This window comes from Apteryx mantelli, chromosome 1, assembly GCF_036417845.1.
Source record: "Apteryx mantelli isolate bAptMan1 chromosome 1, bAptMan1.hap1, whole genome shotgun sequence".
Taxonomy (NCBI): Eukaryota; Metazoa; Chordata; class Aves; order Apterygiformes; family Apterygidae; genus Apteryx; species Apteryx mantelli.
The window spans coordinates 8206703-8226415 of NC_089978.1; the positions used below are offsets into that span (position 1 = coordinate 8206703).

At 39.8% G+C, this 19713-nt stretch overlaps 1 protein-coding gene across 2 annotated transcripts in view; it reads left to right on the forward strand.

The window, feature by feature from the left end:
* The window catches only part of SYTL2 (synaptotagmin like 2), a 58973-nt gene that overhangs the window by 18967 nt on the left and 20293 nt on the right, over positions 1 to 19713 (forward strand). For both annotated transcript variants that reach the window (XM_067315486.1, XM_067315559.1), the window contains exons 3-8: positions 5498 to 5646; positions 7458 to 7602; positions 13725 to 13797; positions 14367 to 14466; positions 15521 to 16405; positions 17141 to 17212. In XM_067315486.1, the coding sequence (XP_067171587.1) occupies positions 5498 to 5646; positions 7458 to 7602; positions 13725 to 13797; positions 14367 to 14466; positions 15521 to 16405; positions 17141 to 17212 (1424 nt within the window). The remainder of the gene's footprint in view (positions 1 to 5497; positions 5647 to 7457; positions 7603 to 13724; positions 13798 to 14366; positions 14467 to 15520; positions 16406 to 17140; positions 17213 to 19713) is intronic.

Consider the following 19713-nt stretch of genomic DNA (forward strand, 5'->3'; position numbering starts at 1 on the left):
GTGATCCAGAACCTACATCCTTTGTCTCCCTTATGCTGGTTTGGGTTTTGTTGTGCTTGCAGTAAACAGAAGTGAGGATAAACTCCTCAAAAGTCTCTCTCCTTCACTCTTCTCCTCCTATTTGGCATTTCATTTGCAGGAGAGAAGTTTTTGAAGTGCATTTATAGATATGGTGGCTGTATCGGGCTTTAAAAAAGTCTTCATTTTGCCACCAGCCACTAAGGTGGGGGTTTTTTTGTGTTTAGAATTGGGTACTTGAGACACTAATAAATCCTGTCTCTTTCAGCCAAACATGGATCTTGATTTAAGTTGTTCTTAATTTGCTACAAGAAGTCCCAGCATGCGCCGGCACTGCACAGACTCTCCTGTCTGAAAAGCTCAGTTTAAGCTGTTGATTGAGGAATAAGCGAATGAAAAGTTACTAAGTTGTTGACTGTCATCTTGCTAATTCTGTGGTGGTTTATAATAAGAGCTTTGAATAAGGGGGTAAAGGGAAGGAATTAAGAGACACTGAGGAGGTGCAGCTGAACAATGTTAGATACAGGTATGTATTGCTAGATACTATTATTAAGAAAGAAAAAAAAAGAAAAGAAAAAAGAAACAGAAGCCAGTATCACTTTGCCTTCACATGCAGGGAGCTATCATACCCGCCTACAAAGCACAAGATAAGCTGTTGTGGGTTTGCTGATAGAAAGGTTTACACGGACTGGTTAGATCAGAGAGCAGATTTTGTGCCTTGCTGTGATACCATGTGATTTAGCTGGCTATCAGACCTTGCAGGGGTGAGGAGCCATGGCCCAGTTGATATGTGTAGGTTTTTTGTTTGTTTGCCTGCACAGTGCCTCACGGTTGTTTTGCATGCATCTTCAATGTGATACTGCACGTACTTAGGTGAAACGTTTGTCTTCTCCACATCAAAAATGCTTCACTGAGACGTATTGGAAACAGCATATTAAGTAAAGGGAGAACTCCAGGCTTATTTAAAAAGAGGATTTTAGAGTCAGTTTTTTAACTGTGCACCCTCACTTTCTTGAATTTAACGTTGCTCTAGAAGAAACAAGCACTAGCTTTATTATAACTTCAGGCTGTTTCACTTTGAAAACTGCAGCCCAGGGTAACTGGCATTTTAACAGGCCACTCAGGGACTCCAGAATAAATGCTTACTTCATATGTAAAGCCATGATTGCGTTTTTCCTAATTGCAAACTTTGCAAACTGAGCCTGCAATCTGAATCTTAAGCTGGATGCCTACTAGTTCGTTTGTCGCCAAAAGCAAATAACGTAATCATAGCTTGGCTAGCCGTTCTGTTTACTGAGAGAGCCGGCGCAGAACCCGCTGTTGGCATCTAGTCCTGTTACAGCGCTGCAATGCTGGGAGGCATAAGCAGCAGTGGAAAATAATGGCTACAGTCTGATGGCTTCTGCACCATGCCTTTCAAGGTAAACCACAATCTAAATCTAATGCAGAGCAGTGAAACTTGGCCACACAGTTCAATCAGTTTGGTACTTCTGCTGATGCCTGCTCAAAGCAGAGCTTGAGAATTCAAATAGCACTGTAAAGATTCACATTTAATCTCAGCAGCTGTTTTTGCAAAACAAAAGAGCTAGAGCTAATAGCTTAGTGTCTTTCTGATAATGGAAATCTGCCTCTTTTTATTTGTGCCTGGGAACAGCTATAAAGTTTATGTTGCTCTTAGCTCCTCAAAAGAAGCTAAATACTTCTCTTGAGGAGAAGAGGTGTAAGTCAAGCTGACAAAGGTCAAGTGATCAGACTGTCAAGGTGAGAAGAGAGGGCAAAAGAAGCAGTTTGCAAGTCAGCCTCAGTGAACTTCTGTCACTTCTTAAAGTATGAGCTCTATCAGCCAGACTGGTCACTTGTAAAGAAAGTACTGGGTAAGTGTAGACCTAATTTCTACCTATGTTAGCAAGCTTAATTATCTGTTGAATTCTAGAAGGCCTGCTGAGCTGGTGGAGTTGAGGTATGCTAGCTTCCATAGCCAGCAAGCAGGAGTGGGAGCCAGGTGTTTGACATTCACTTCCAGCAAAAATGACAGCTGCATTGGCCAAGGGTTAATTTAATGAGAGTCATTATTAAGAGCACTTAATGAGAGCCATTTAATAAGAGTCTCGAGCCATGACACATTCATGCCTCTCTCTATCCTGCTTATGCTGTGTTTATCAGTAGCAGATCTGAGGATTGGACAGCAGGTAAACAGTCTGACTTAGCTGAGAGGTTGTGATCCTTGTGGTCTGAACCAGCTGCTTCTACCAGCAATCTATTGATCTGTTGAGCTGACTTGCAAAGGTCTCCTACCACACCCTAGTTTCATTCAAATACAAAGGCAGAAAGAATTAGCAGTATCTAGGGTAAAAGGGCTGAATCAAACAAGGTGAGGGCATTGAATACTTCTCCTGTGACTCAGGACCTTCCCACTAGAGAACCTCCCTTGGCATTGATTCATGTTGCCCTGAAGCACTAGCTGGGGTCAGAGCTCTGCTGGCCTGGGGGCTGTGCAAATAGCTGAAAAGCCAGTCCCTAGCCTTAAGGAATATCTGTTCTAAGAAGGCAAATAACACATGGGAAAGCAGGCGAAAGGGAGAGGCAATCAGCTGTGTAAAAGTTCTTGCATGTCATATTAATCACTATTCCTGCTGGCTGTGTTCATAAACTGGATGAGTAGTGAGGAGTTGGCTCACAGCTGGGTAATGAATTTGCTTAAGGGTAGAGGGAAGCTCCTACTGTGTTCTCTCTCCAACTTGGAGGACCTGCAGCAGATGAAAAGAGTGTATTTTGGCTCTTGGAGAAGCACAGGGCTATAAGCAGGAGGGAGGGCTAAATTCTAAGTTGTCCAGTACTGCTATGGACCGTTGAATCTTGGCACCAAAAATGCCAGTGATGACCTCAGCTCTTGGCAACCTCAACTCCCCGTAGCTGATTCAAGACAGAGAGCTTGTTTCACACCTAGGAAGGACTGACTGCTGACAGCTGCTTTGGAAGAGAAGTTTAAGTATTCAAGTCCTGGTAGCCAATGCATTCAAATAAGCCTTTTCATTTCTTGCCACGCAAGGATGAAGGAGGGGTTGAGGGACAGGGGAGAGTGGCCTTTCTTAGCCTGGGGGCTAGGACCTGCTCATAGTGTCCTGTCCTAGCTCTCAATGGTTGTCTGTACTAGACTGGTAAAATCTAAGGATCAAATCTACGACCTGAAATAAAAGGACTATGACCATAGCTGCTTGATTGGACTAGAAGATTCTTCTCAACTTGTGAGCAATATAAAACTGGCATTGACTTCCTTGGCCATCAGGCCTTTAGAAGATAGCACCATCAGATAGCAATGTGGACCGTAGTTAGCCTTAAAGCCTCCGAGTAACTTGTAGAATTGCCTTTCTTTCTCCCTTGGGCTGTGTTATTAGCTTGTTTGCTGAAGGAGGAGTCATGAATGGAGAAGGCAGGTGAAGTTTGACTTAATTTTTGATTGTTAAGTCTCTCTCCAAATCTCTGTATTAACTTTCCTGGTCTGTAGGTTGGTCTCCAGGCCATATGTTAGGCAGATGTCTGAGTTATGTGCCCTAATAAGGAAAGAAAACAACCTCCCAAACTGCACACAGCAGCTCTTTGTTCCATAAAGTGTGATTCATAAAAGCGGGGTGACCCTGAAGCCTGAGTTTAAACTCTTGCAAACTTGCTTCACAGTATTTAAAATAGCTGCAGTGCTTGTGATGGAAACCTGTAGATTAATAAACTGTACAATCTTTTGCTATTTTCTCTGCGTGATACTGTCTACTCATGTGCCATGTGTTCACATAAAGACTTTTGGGTAACCTATAGAAAGTATGGCACCATCAGTCCAGAGCACTTTGAGGGGTGTGTGTGAAAGTAGTGCCATATAAACAGCCTGAAAACGCATCTTCTGAGCCCCAAGACAACCCTGGTCTTAATTTTGGCACAGATTTCTTATGCTGCCCTGCTAGCTCATCTCAACCGTAACCTTGGAGGACCAGCCTTCAGGGGCAAGAAGTCAAGATCTGTAGTTACTGGAGGCTTCTCCAGGGCTCTTTCAGCGGGAGAGGCTTAGAACAAAACATATTTTTAAGGAGTTATGGTAGCTGACATAGGGTTGATGCTATCTCCTTCCCAGCTGTGTCATTGTAGTCTGCCATAATTAAGGAGAGTAAAAGGTCGGAGGATGGAAATAACATGCTGAGGCAGCCTTAAAAAAAATCTCTAAGCACTTCCAGAGCAGAGCAGTGGAACAGATCAGAGATCCTGTGCTGTAGGAAGTGTCAGCATTTGGAGGAGGCTAAAGCAAGTTGCAGAAGAAGAGAACGTACCCGTTTGGCGCGGCCACGTGAGAGTGTGGTCGTGTCTACTGAGAGGCTGAATCTTGGTCCTGGTTCATAAGATAACTGAAGAGATCCGCTGTTGAGGAACTCAGATTCCCTATTTTAGAAGGATACACAAATTTTAAAGGAACACCTTATATTATCAACATGGATTTTAAGCTACAAAAACATTAGTTAAGCAACTACTGTACATGAATCACAGAAGTAAAGGCAGCTGCTGGTGTCTCTGGAGCTAAATTACCTAGCTGACTGAGAAGCAAAGGGACATGCCTGAAGCCAAAGAGCGTAGCTGTACATCCACTACAGTTAGTGTGCCGCTTGCACGGAGTATGTATGTTTTGTGTCTAAGATACTGGTGTTTACAATTCACAGCCTTTATTTGAAGCCATGCTTCCTGAAATTTAAGTAAATGAACTATTGTGAAGAGGTGGATATTTTGTGCAATCTGCTAACCAAAATGGCAGTGATCAGGTGTTTTAATGAGTAGCATTTCTTCTGCACAGTAGTTGTTAGGATTTACAAAGTCTGCTAGTAGTGTGGGAAGAATTTTTTCTCCTGCAGCCAGCAAGGCTGCCCTAATCAGGGTTTCTCCTAAGGGAAGTACAAAATTGCTCCCATGGCAATAAAGATCCCATGGGGGAGTCTGGCATCTGTCTGTACACAACATCCATTCAGTGCTAGTGAAACCAGTTAGAAATACCTCTTTGTAAAAACTACTTGAATAGCTTAAATTTAATTTCAGTTCAGATGAGTAAGAATAACACTATATGCTGTATTTAAAGTAGAAACTGTCATCTCAACAGACCGTGAAGAGTCTGTCACTGATGCATTTGGATTTTCCCTTTTCCTTGTACTTTTAAGCATGATAAATGCTGTGCTTATACCTAAAGATTTTGATTATGATGCAGTCTCCTGGTTTCTAAAAGAGACAGTTTGGTGAGTGTATTAAAAAAAAATTTAGCTTTTTTTTTTTCTTTAGTACCTTTCTCCACTTTCTTCCCCCTCCCTCTGTTATCTTGCTTTCAGTATTGCTGTGAACCTGTATATGCACATCAGATTTAGTATTTCCCTTTGCGGACTTTTGTTCTGTTCATACAAATAAGCACAGTGTCTCTGTCTCTCTCTCTCACTCTTTTTTTTTTTTTTTTCCCCAGGCATTTACCGGAAAAAATCAAAGATGATGTCCAGCTAAAGAATATGAGTGGGCAGTGGTTTTATGAAGCAAAGTCAAAGAGGCACAGAGATAAGATACATGGAGCAGATATTATCAGAGCTTCCATGCGAAGGAAGCCTGCCACGCTTGGTAAGCATGCGGCTTATAATGTTTTTCCTTATATTTTATTTTGGAAAGGCTGGCATGGAGATGATGCTCTTACTTAGGTAACCTCAGACATCGTTGCTTGTGAAATACAAAAAGAATATCACAGAATCACAGCATGGTTGAGGTTGGAAGGGACCTCTGGAGATCATCTAGTCCAGCCCTCCTGCTCAAGCAGGGTCACCTAGAGCACATTGCTCCGGATTGTATCTAGACAAGTTTTGAATATCTCCAAGGAAGGTAGCCTTGTGAGCAAAAAATTATGCAAAGGAGGGTTTTCCTGTGTATTTTATGGTGTAAGCATTCCTCTCCCCCAATGCTATGTACAAAGAGAGAATTTGGGGTGTTGACTGCTAGTAGGAGGGACTGTCTTGTGTTTATGCACTGGACTAAAAGCCCCCTCCAGTCCTGGATCCCATTCTCACTTTCAATCCTGAGGCCCTGTGTGTCACCCTGGATCATGCAAAGAATCAGGGATTGAGAAATCACTTTTCAGTATGAGTTTTCCAGATTCTGGGTGCTCAGTTTGAGACCTCTGAGACTTAATTTTTTTTAAGGTGACCAAAGGTACTTCAGATGGATTGCAGTGGTAGGCACTATAAACTAGAGCTAGTAGTTACAACCATTGAAGCATATGTGCCTAGGACTCTGGCAACTGGAACTGTTTTCATAATGGTAGTTTGGTCAGCTTGAGATTACTTTGAGGGGTTTTGGGGATTTTAACTTAACAAGAAAAGGCCTGAAACAGAAAGGAATACAGAAATACACAGGTGGTGAGAGTGGTGTGTGTGTGGTTTTGCCTGTTTTTGGTACTGAGGGTTATAAAAATCAGCTGTAAAATTCTAGCTAGTGTTTGGCTTATATTTTACAGCAACTGTTGCCTATGGCTTAGAGGAAAGTACCTAAAACCATATTATCTTTAAGGAATGATAATTACTCCCAGTCTTATTACTTAAACAAAGGCACATACTGGTACATTCAGAACTGCACAATTGTTTGGTTCCAAAGACTCGTTAAACATCAAAATATTTTTGCTTACTGTTATAGATAGCAAAAGTGGGAACACAAATCTTATTTTTGAACACTGAAAATATCTTGACTTTTAAACTGTTGCAGAAGTACAGAAAATGGTAGAGGAATAAATATATCATTAATGTTTTGGCTCCAAAAGAGGGTTCTGTCCCACTTTGAAAAGAAATACAATTATATGGTCAATATACAAATATATGAATGAGTGTGGATCTTGGGTTTTTTTTTCGTTTGCTTCATTTATTTATTTATTTATTTACTCTTTATCTTTTTATGTTAATTCTATCAATAAAGAATTAGCCACCTGTTTAAATGAAAACTATGACCAACTTCCAATTTACTGCTATAACAAGGGAGTGGTTGACTTCATTTACTGCACTTCAAAAAAAATTTTTTTTCAGTTTTCCTATGGTTTTGTTGTATTTGTTTCCTCATGACATGTCACTGAATTTTCCGTGTGTACCTAGCTGCAAGAACTAGAGGATCAGTCTTTACCTGGGTTGTTGTAGGAATCTTCCTCATTTAAGATCACTTTTAAGGTCTAAAGCCAATGTTATACCTGGAGCAGTAGAATGAAGTATTTACTGCAGTATGCAAAATTTCTAGTAGTAAGAAAAATTTATTCTTCAGAAATCGCCGGACTGTGCACATAAGTATAGTGGACTTAGGAAGTAGTTGCAGGACTGAAGGTAAATTATTGTATTTGCTTGTTGTGAAATCCTGTGTGAACATATAGGAGACAACTATATTCTTGTTTCATGTTTTAGCTGAAGTGAGTCAGAACAAATCAAACAAAGCAAAGAGCAGCTGGGTGAGCAATGTCAATAAAGAAGTCTTTGTACCACCAAAACTATATGGTGTTGTGGAACATCAAGAAGAAGAAGAAGAAGAAGAAGTGAAATCTAGTTCAAGGTAAGCTGTCTGTTCAGAGTTAGCGTGTGAGCATCAGGACTGGTGAAACTTGGGAGCTGTAAGTTCCTTCCAAAATATTGTCTTCTCTTCTGATTTCAAAGAGCTCCAAATATTTTTTCAGAATGGCCCGAGGAATTCATGCCTGTGAAAGGTTGACAAATCTTAGTTATGCATTGTTAAATGTTCTGTGTTTGAATGCAGCTATCTTTGGCTGACTTCTACAAGGAGAAAGTTGTCAAAGGTGTGTAGAATGGTCCCACACACATTCTTGTGTCAGAGTTTAGTCTGCCTCCAGAAGTGAGACCAGGATTTTCAGTTTCGAACTGCTGACCATGTTGAGTCCTTCACAGTCACTAATTTGGGGACAATAACTTCTTCATCTTTTCATTCAGTCACTCAATGAGAAGAGACTATTGATTCAGCCTGAGCTTTAAATTTGTGGGAAGAACCGGAACCTTTGGGTATTTGAGGAAAAATAAATCTGATTCTACCAAGAAAAAAAAAAGTCTTTCTGTAAGAGAGAAGCTTCCTTTCAGAGTGGTGCAAGACAGTCTGCTTGAGTATGACTGAATGGATCTAGTTGTTGCAGGAAAGTTGCATGAGAAGTAGTTTCTGAACTGAAAAGGATTTTGTATTAAGTCATTCCATCTCAAGTCTATAAACATCCCAAACAGCTCCATTTTGATCAGAAATGTACTGAATTTATTTCTGGGGGAAAGGGAAATGTTTTCTCTTTAAAATGCCTACATGCAGTAATTCATCTGGCAGTATGAAAAGCTTTCCAAAAACCTGCATTTGAAAAGAAAAGTGATAATCTCCTAGTTTGAGGAAACAAGAAAGCATTGGAATGGGGACCAGGGTGTAACAAAGGTAGCTAGTGTTTGTGCTTTCAGTGAATAGAGTCAGTTAAGAGCCAGAGTTACTTTTTAGGATGACTGTTGTACTTCTGGTTGTACTGTTGATCAGTTCTGTAACCTTTCGCTTTCTTGCCTGTCTTCTAAGTCCTTCTCTGTGCATCATCTGTTTTTTCTTTGCAGCAAGGCTTGTCTCCTACTATGCATTTGTACAATACCTTGTAGCAGTTCCATCTTTCACTTTCATGGTCTGCAAACTGGGCACCCACCCTCACGATGAATGGCACCAAAGGCTGGTGTAAGTCTTAACGAGTCTGGCTTGCGTTACTGGTCTTTACTTATCCTTTACGTATCATTTTCAGTGAGCTCAGAGGGTTATCTATCTTACCCACATGTAAAATCTTGTTGAAAAAGGTCAAACATAAAAAATCCTTTGTTACAGTGTTCCCCAAAAGATGAAGTTGTTCTGTAGTGATGATTAAAGTTGCTCATCACAGGAAGAAACTTAAGACCCTCCCAAAAATGTTGGCCAATAATGCTGCTACAGTTAGCTGTTACTGAACGTAGTTTTCTGCAGTTGGCTTTTACCTTCAGAAGATTGTTACTGAATTATTTATGGACAGCACAAGACATGCTGCTGTTTAATTTTAAATTAATATATATTTTAGTGTTTTGCATATCATCTTGGACACTGCAGAAAGAAAGTGATACTCTGAAATAAGTACAGCTTTATAATGTTACTCCTACTATCACAACACAACAGATTGTGTGATTGATAAGCAATAAGAAACTTCTGGACAACTGATAGGACAACCTCTTCACAAAAAATATAAAATGATGAGGTTTAAGAACAAGTTCATCAGGTAAGCTCAGATCTGTGCTTGCGAGAAAGCATTATGAAACTACAGTCTGGCTTTTTTTTCTTTTTTCTTTTTTTTCTTTCTCCTCTCTCTCCTCTGCCAAATGTAGACAGTGTGTTCTGAAAGTCAGTGAACTGATCATGGTCTTTAACTTGAGGTGATTTGAGGACTATTTGCATAAATACTTGATTAAACATCTCTGTTGGCTTCTGAAATGTGAAAGCTGAAGCAAACGAATGTGGTAGCACTGTGTGCAATTCAATGCTTATGACTTCAGCTAGGGTTTATTTCACTATAACTAAGATTAGCTTCTGCAATATTTTATGTGGGAAATTGCAGGAGGGACCATAGGTTTCTAAAATACTCTTTTTCTGTTTTCCTTGTATTGGTCTGACATGGCTGGCATGCCTGTCTCTAATGACAGCAGCTGATTAGGAACTGAGGGGAAACACAGTATGCTGGGAAAGCAATAGCCCCACCAGTTAGGGTGGGAAGGGAAGGCCTAGCCATTACATGCATTTGGTTCAGCCATTGCATGCATTTGGTTCAGTCTTTAGGACAGCAGAGCCGCAAGGAGTTATTCCTCTTGACTCTTCCTCTTGCAAAACAATAGTCTCAACATGGCTAGAACTAAAAAGATGAAGCTGAGCATCATTTTGGAGTTTGCTATTGCATAAAGCGGGTTAACAGTTTCCAAGTGTCCAAATCGTACAGGTGGTTCAGGCACTTGGGATTTTTGAGTGTTAATTTAAGGGTAGGTTTGTAGGGAGTGGGGGGGGTTGTTTTGTTTTGTTTTATTTCCTCTCCTTCCCTTAAGAATGGGCTTCTGGTCAGCACTGGCCCGCAGGCTTTGCATGAACCAAACAGCTGAACCTCAGGATTGGGCCCAGAAGGTATGTGACAGCAAATTACCCAGATGTTTGCCTTGGGTCCTGTTCTTAAACCAAAACAGTTCTTACTGAATGTGAAGACAGTGCAGTTCTGGTAGGAGATTTGTGTCTGTGAACTGCTGAGGTCAAACGCAGCTTTGTGGCCTGTTCAACTGCTATCAAGTCAAGGTGTTACCTTAGGCACAACAAAAATCAGCCCACAGATATATTCTTAAAATTAGGATAGTAATCTTCATCCCCAACCCCAAATATCTAACTCCAGTAATGAAGCTATAAACAAATTTTTTTTCCTTTGGTGTTATACCCCCATGATGCTTTTCTTGCGTATCAGAGCCTTCATGGGCTGGGTGTGTGAAGTGTCTTTGAAGGTGTAACCTTGCACAGAACGAGTTTCGTGGTGTGACTCACTCACACTGTCAATATTGCCTCTGTTCAGTGATACCATCCATCTACAAGCTGAACCTCAAGAAAGGGCAGTGTTGAAGGGGTTTTGCCTCTCAGATTATCATTCATAGGTTTTTCTTTTTTTTTTTCTCTCTTCCCTGTGCTAGAAAATATTCTTAGCTGACCATATTGAACAGATGATGAGTGTCCTAGAGTTCTGTAGGGTGAAAATTTGCACCAAAGCCCTATTTCTTAAAATCCACATAACTTTGTTACAGTCTATTTTTCTTTTCTGGAATAACAGGGGTGCTGGGATACCTGGATAAGACCATTTCTATGGAGCACAGTTAAATCACAATAACTTTACTCCCTCCAGATGGGAATTTCTGCCCCAGACTTTCTAGCCTTCTGGATGATCCTAGGGGAGCTTATTTGTTTGAATGTGATGTTGAATTGAGCAGACTCTATTGACAGTGCATGCAAATCCGTAACGCCTTCCTCCAGCTTCACGGCTGCCTTGGCCTGGTTGCCTCTTGGTCCCCGGTCTGACAGTGCCGTGCAGCCTGCACAGAGCTCTCACAGGTCTGGTTCAGCTCAGGTCTGTACTGGGTGTCTCTGCACTGTCTCTCTCAGAACTTGGTCTTGCCGAACTGCAATGCAGTAATTCCTTCCTCCATCTGTATTTGGTAGCTTGGCTTAATACACTCTTTCAGACTAGCCGTGTTGATGCAGCACATCTGGGAATTTTTTTCTGTTTTCTCACCTGTATGGGCTGAGGATAAACTCAAGTTTTCAGACCTTTTGTCATGAAACTCAGTTTTAGGATCTTGACCTTTTTTTTTTTAGCTCATACTTTCTTTAGAACGGGATTTTCAGTATATAATGCCAAAATAGCAACTTTTAAATTCTTCTGTGACAAATTTGAACTATCATTGTATTAAAATATTGTGGGACTGCGTGCATTTAATGAGAATTTAAAAAGTTGCTGCCCCACCTGTAGAAACTGTAGACAAAAGAATGTCTTATCAGTTTCTTGCAGCCCAGAATACATAACAGTATTGCCGTTGTTTAAAATGAGGGAAGGGTTCTAGTGTTTATGACCTAGACCTAAAAAATCATGTTTGACCTGTTGAGATAATGGTGTAGATAAGACATCAGGTGCAGGAGCATGCAAATACTCATAAAAACAAAACCCCAAACCCCAGCTCAGCAGAACAGAGTTTCTTTAAATGTATATATTTTCAGAATTAAAGAGTATTAGAGCAATAGTGAACTCTCTGAGAATGAAAGAAATATATGTTTTTAGGAGTAGAAAAGAAAAAAAAAACATCTGCTATACCTGTTGTGTGTATGTATGTGTATATAGTGTGCGTGTGTAGGTGTATGTATATATGTGTGCACGCACACACACACACATACAGGCTCTTACTGTTAAAATATAAGAGCAGTTTCTTTGGTTCACCCGTGAGATGGTTTCCATTACAAGATAAGTATGTGCCTTAAGTTTGTATCAGACTGCGTAGAGATGTATTTATATAGGTAACGTTGAACCAAAAGTGCAAGAAAGAGAGACAGAAGTTTATAGCTCAGACCACTAATGGATTTTTTTCATAGCTTTGTGTTCAAGCAGCTCATTTTACTGGATCCTCTTAGCTTCTCTGTAATTATGTTTTTCCATTTGTAAAAGGGGAACGATGCCACTTCTGGGACATACTTAGCAGCGCAGGGGCTGGCAGCCTTTCGAGGGTAGCTGCCAGCCATTTCTTTCCCAATTTAGAGGTTGCGTGCTGAAACCTGGAGGAGCTGGGGAAGTTGTTCCCTCCCCAGGAGGGCAGAGTGTCACTAACTACCTGACTGCAGAGGGCTTTTTCCATGTGAGGAGGAGGCTCCTGTTTAGACCTGGAACTTCATAAGAGCTGGGAGCTGTTTTCTCCTCCTGAGATACCACATCCCCCCTCAAAAGCATTATTTCGTGGCTCTGCTACTTACCCATCAATATCCCGAAGTATTTTCACCAATGCTAAAGATCGTTGACCAAGGAGGTATTCAGTATCAGTCTCCTTCTACGTCTATACTGGAAAAAACATATTAGTGGCATTCCTTCCTAGCCTGAGGTCATATTTCCTACCTGGAGAATATTCCTTTTTCCTGCCTCATCCTGTTTCCCTCATCCCCGAAATCATAATCATGTAAGTTGATTAATGCCAGCATTGTACTATATGAAGTTAGTAGACTGAATGTGGTTAATGGACAATCCTAGATTGATTTTTCACTATATGAAGACCGTATTTAAATCCACATCTAACTTCTGCCTTCAAAAATTAATGCTTTTTCATATGTCTGGGTTGTTTAAATAAACTCAAAATATAAACGTAATCTGACTCTTTTGCAAAAACCTTGCATTATTTTGCAAATAGACAAGAAATATTTCTTGGTATAATGTAGGAACTATCTCTTTAGCTTTTTAAAAACTTTAAAATTTGGGATATGCTCAGTTAGGATAACAATTAATAACTGAATTTACTTATTTATAAAACCTGTGATTTGATAGCATCTTAATTGAAGGAATAGCATATAATTTGTACCACTGAGGGGATATAACTGTCTTTGTGGCATATCACATCTTTGGTATAGTTGTAGTGGTGTTTTTCTGTTTTTTTCTGGCTTGGACACTTTGCAAAACTCCGTATCATCAGATTTTAACACTTTCTTCCACATAAGCTCCAGTCCTAGAAGTACTAGTGTATGAAAAGGACAGAGATGTTAATACTGATCTGATTTAGAGAATGGCTCTATTTCAATAAAGTTTGCTAGCCTAAAAGTTACCAGAAAGATGATTTCTGTTCTGTCAGGTAGTAGTTATATTGAGTTCTTTCACAAGCAAAGAAATTTTTGCAAGGAAACAAATCAGCAAGAATATCCCCTTGCTATGGAAAGGGGGAAGCTTGCTTCTGAATATGATGAGAACAGGCTGAATGGAAAAATATACTATATTGGCACTGAAAGTAAAGTATGTGCAGCTGAATCTCTGTTGGGTTTCTTGGTGGGTTTTTTTTTTCTTGTTTTTTTTGGAGGGGAGGGGTTTAGACTTAATGTCGTGGTTGCTGACCATATTATATATTGTTTCCTTGCAGTTCTAAAACAATAACCTCTGTGTTAGACAAACCACAGGGACAATCTGGGAAGGCAGCAGTCTCACCAGTAAAGGTATGATATATTGAATATAGCAAAAGTTATCTTTTACAATTTGTGTGTTTCTCTGGTTGAGTGGTAAAGATAATTAGAGAACTGAGGGAGTAAGATAACAAATTGGAAATTTTGAATATTTTTGGTCTTGGAACCACTAGAAGTTCAATGCTAAGGTGCTATTATAACTATAATCAGCGGCTGTGTATGTCTGACTTTGTTTCCAACCTCCTCAACCACGGAAAAGAATTGTCTTGTTCTGTTCCAATATCTCTCAAGTCACAGAAATAGAGAGAAAATTATCTAGTTCACAACAATTTGGGATTCTTGAGTGTCTTTAAGTGTTGGCCTATGTCTGCTATTGGTGACTTCAAAAAGAGTAGGATTAGGCTACTGCTAGCATTTCTGTCAGTACACTGATTTTAATTGTTTAGGCTTCTTGTCATGTATCCCATTTAGGAGGCATGCTTTTAGATTCCTTGCTGACAGGGTAGTGAGGCAGAGGAAATTGCTGCACTTTCATTTATTTTGCCAAGACTGTATTTGGTATAATATTTTGACTCCAATGATAATGTCTATTATTTTTACAGCAAAGGAGAAATCCATTTAATTCCACTTCATCAGGTGAGAACCCAAACAGTGGAGAATCAGAAAATGGACCAGTCAGTCTACCTCAGCTATCAAAGAAGGGTAAATATTCTTATTTGTGTATCATATGCATGTGAATTTCATCACGGTGGATGTGGAAATTATTTTTCCTTTTGTCACTTCTTACTGTAAGATGAAACAGATTTTGGTATCTTAACTGTGCAACTTAAAATTTTCAAATAGTTCATTTCAAACTTCATGTAAAACATATATACTTAGGAAATGGCTGGTTCATGCAAGTAAATATGTTTTGCTTTTGTCTTCCTCACCCACACTTCTAGTCTGCATTAAGCACTGTATCTAAGAGGGCTGTTTTGTCCTGAAACACAAAGAACAGAGAAATTTCCTTGATTTTGGTGTAACTGCCTTTATAACCTTTAGTCATTGCTCCTGTTGGCTCTACAGAAGAAGGGTCAAACCTAGCTCTCAATCTTTGTTCATTTTTTCCTTGGTTTTCTCAGTCCTGTTTCCTTCAGAATCTTGCCTTTCCCACAGTATGCTCTGCAACCAAGTAGGAGATAGGAGATGACATACCATAATACAGGCTTTTGAAACTGCAGTTGTAATTTACAGGCTCATATGTGAAAATTACTCTCCTGTCTCTGTTATGAAGCTTGCTAACAGAAAAAAGGAAAAGACTTACACATTAGGAATAAAAAAATCCATACGCCTACTAGGAGATCACTTCTGCATTTTACCTTGTTCCATTTGAAGGTGAAAATAGCCTGCTCATCTCTGTAGAGTGTTGTTTATGTTCTGAACCTCAAAAAGTGTTTGTGTATTCAAAAGCTGCCTTTCCCTGCAGAGTTTTTCCCTTGCAGGAATTGTGTTGATACTGTGCTCCTTATCTTTAGAATCATTAAATGTTTCTTGTTCTAGAAATGTTAACTAACTAGAGGATTTTCATCTATCAAGACTTCCTGTTCTATACAAATGAAATCAACACCTATATTGAATTCCCCCATATGTTTCATTGTCAAATGTTTTAATAAATCAATATAATTGCTGCACTAGGTCTGCACAGTGTCATACCCCTCTGTTTATGCAGATGGATGTCATGTAAACTCAGAATTTCTTCTCTATATATGTCTTGCAGAGATTTTGTCACCTTCAAAAGAGAACCAACCTAAAACAAACTTACTAACCAACGAAACAGAGAAGCCTAAGAAGTCTTCTGTAGAACCTACTAATCAATCACAGAGAAGTCCAGTTAAGCCTCCTGTCCCAAAAGCTAGAAAATTCATTCAGAAAGCAACAGATCCAGTGTCACAAAAAGAAGACATTGTTCCAAAACCAGCTAAAAGAACTGACAGGGTTAATGGCATTAGTACACCACCTAGGGGCATTTTGAAGCGCAGTTCAAGTTCAAGTTCCACCGATTCTGAAGTTCTTCGTGTTAATCAGATGTTTGATGCTCAGACTAAGAGTGGTCTTCCTACTTCAACTATTTTTGAAGGAGAAACTGAGAAAAACTCTGCTATGGAAGAAGCGGAAGATTCCTCACAAATTTCCCTAGAAAAACTAAAACAAGTCAGGTTCTCTTCTAGCATAGGTAAAGGAGAACCTCTGCAAAGCCCACAGCTGCATCATGGTAGAGAAATAGGAGAGTTTGATTTGTTAGAATCTGATGAAATTAAGAGTAGTGAAAATGATGCTATTAGGTCAGATTCACTTGGGAATAAACAAATTTCTGCTGTAAAGCCTTTGGGAATCTATTCATCGGCTTTACAAGTAAATGAAATAGATCATTTACAAGAAGATACATTGGCATCCAGTCCTTCTGACACTAACAGGTCAGTCTTCCTGGCTAGTGAAACCTTGCAGACAAAGACAGTTCCTTCTAAGAAACTCGAAACTCCAAGGAGGCCCTCCAGCACTGTCCTGCCAAATAACAATAAAGAACTGATTGTTGATGAGACGCGTGAAAACAAATCAAACCAATTTTTGAGCCATGAATCAAAGTCACTAAAAAACTCTCCCGGTAAGAGAACTGATGGGATTGATGAACAGAATGCAAAAGCATGTAGTCCAAATTCATTAGCGTTCAAATCATTAGTGTCTAGAAATTATTAACTAGGAAGCAGAAATAATAGGAATGTGCTACATATTTCAGGACTACTTCTGAAACTACTAATCCATTTGTTTGTGTTCTAATGCTCTAATGTAGTCAGTATTTTTTAGAAGATCTTCTATTGGTATTTTTAAGAATTAACAATCAGATCAGATCCTAGCTAGGCATGTTTATCATGGATGATGAAGGTGAAGTGATGGCACTTTGTCAAAATTTCTGTCTTAAGATCTGGTAGTTCTGTCTGCATGAGAACTAAAGAATTTTTGGTGTATTGTTGTTGCCTGTCCTTGATAGTAATGCAGTTGTGACTTGAGGATTTGTCCATGTGACTTAACACAAACATGCCTACGCCCCCCCCCTTCCATTTTGCTATTTCCTTTATATTAAGGATTAATCCATCCTCTTTCTCCTTTCTCTCCCTCACTCCCCCAAAACAAAGTAAGTAATATGACTATTCTTCCAGGAGGATATCTCAATGTGGGAATTATTTTTCCAGTTCATTGCTTGCTGTATGGTTCTTCCCCAAAACACAAGAACAGAGAACTCTCTTCTCTGCCAAAAGAGTAAAAACTGAGAGATATTTTTGAGATGGATTTAGAGTCTTATGTCCGATTCATAACTCTGATAAATTTATTTATATTGCAGACCAACATCTGCTTTCTGCTAAGACAGAAGCACGTGGGGTGTCAAATACTAATTCTGCAGGTCTTCAACAAGGTAAGCCTGATCTTGTTGAGGAACGAGATGCTAAAACCACTTGCAAGCCTGACAAACATGCTGCTGACCTTGTGAAAACATCTGATGAGTCCGTATCAAAAGTATTAGATTGGTTTAAAAGAAGTTCTGGTGCTGGGGATAGGAAACCTAGATATGCCAGATTGCGAGGCAGGGAACCCAAAGAGGACGTGGACTTCTCAACCAGAACAGCAGTTCTTACTACCGAACATAGTGGGCCTAGCATGGATGGAAAAACGCAAGTTACAGAAGAGTTACCATTTGGAAAGACTGAAAAACTGAAGAGTGTTTCACCTCCAGCATGTATTTTGGAAGACACACAGCTGATAAAAGAGAGGAGGAAACCTAAGCAAGGGGAAAAGAATGAGAAAGAAAATGACAAATCACTAACAGGATTTGACTGTAGAAGAGCTGAAGAAAAAGAATCTGATCAAGAAATCATGCATCAAAATCAAAAATCAAGCCTCTTGGAACATCAAGAATACAAGCAACCATCACAGAGGTATGAATCAGAGAAGGCAATTAGAGAAAAAAGAAGAATAAGGGAGATTAGAGCATTTTGGGAAAGGGAAAAAACTATCCCCAGTCATGGAGAGAAAGAAGCTGGTGTCAGTATTAATGCATCAGATGGCAGCATGTTAAAGGGCCTCAAAGAAAGTGACAAAATAAAACCCACTGCAGTATACTTACCTAATGTATTGGATGATCAAAGCAACAATATGTTACGAAGAACTGAACTAAGTGATGAAAGCCAGGTTTCAAGAAATGAACACCAAAACTCTTTTGAGTTTGAGCCAGGCCATGCAGCTGAAAAACTAGAAAGAACACTTCCGTCTGATGGTGAAGTTCATGAATGTACAAAACCGCCAAAAGCCAATAACTTACAGCCACGAGTTGGTGTGACTTCATTCTCCCCAAAAAGCAAATATAAAAATGAGAAAGAAATGTTTCAAGGAAAAGGTGTTTCTTGTTCCCAAGAGAAGCCCAACTTCAAGGTTTTGTCTTTAAAAGAAAAAATGAATGAAAAGCCCAAGAATCAAGTTTCAAATCCTTCACAGTTTCAGAGTTTGAGAAATTTCTGGGATACTGGAGTGAAATTACAGAGTAGCATTGATGAGGGAGATGTTTCTTTGCCAAATAATACTAGTTCAGTAACCTACCAAAGAGAATCAAAAGAAGATAAAAAAGGCAGAGGTAAGCTGAGCAAACAAGACTTAATTCAACAGCAAATCCAAGCAACTGAGAGAGAGAAAACAGAGAAATTAGATTCTGCAGTATGTGAACTGCCATTAGAATCTCCTACCCTTAAAGGTCTGAATGTGTCACAAACAAAAAATACAGATTCCATCCAACTGGTCAGAAAAGCATTTATCTCAAAACCCAAGGAAAAGGTGGGTCTTCCAGAGCAAGAAGCTAAAGAATATATAGAAAAAAGTATTGTTTCATCAAAAGAACATCAAAACACATTTAATTCTGGTTTACAGAAACTGCCTCAGGTTTCCTTGCAGCTGTTCCAATCACCTGATGATAAAGATGCCTTAAAACAGGAGATGGCAGTAGATGATCAGCTATGTTTATCTATAGAAACAGTGGAGAACAAGACTACTCCATTAGATGCTGATCTTCCTAAAGAGGAAGTTGTAGAGATTGTGGATAAGTTTGTTCTACCTAAAGCTGGGCTTGATGTATTTAAATTAAGCCTAAAGAAGTTGGAAAAAGAAGCCTCTGAGATGTCACCTGGCTTGAACATAAAAGAAAACATTTCCAAAGGGACAGCTTTTTACTCAGACCAGTACATATTCTTTGAAAGAAGCGTAGAGCAGAACCATGACATTTCTTCTGCTGATCAAAAAGAGAAAATAAGAGAAAACTCAGAAAAAATGGATGTACCATCAATAGGCAAGGATGAAAATGCAAAAAAAGGCCTAGGGGAACTGTTTGGGGAATTTGAACCTTTCTATCAACAACATCAGGCAGCAGACAAGGATAAAACTCTCGGGGCATCTTCTGATTTCTTTCTAAGCCCATCCCAAAAGTTGTTTGAGAAGCTGCTGAAGGAGGCCGCTGAAACTTCACCTCCTGAACCAAAGGGTTCAGACAGTGCAGTACCTAGGATTGCTGAGATGCCAGTTGGCAGTGCGACCTATCAGCATGATGCAGAGTCACCTCAGGAAGTCGGTGAGACCGTAGAAAGGTCAGTTGCCCCATCCAAGGCCAGTGGATTCAGTTCTGCTTTGGGGAAGCTGCTGAAGGAGGCCGCTGAAACTTCACCTCCTGAACCAAAGGGTTCAGACAGTGCAGTACCTAGGATTGCTGAGATGCCAGCTGGCAGTGCGACCTATCAGCATGATGCAGAGTCACCTCAGGAAGTCGGTGAGACCGTAGAAAGGTCAGTTGCCCCATCCAAGGCCAGTGGATTCAGTTCTGCTTTGGGGAAGCTGCTGAAGGAGGCCGCTGAAACTTCACCTCCTGAACCAAAGGGT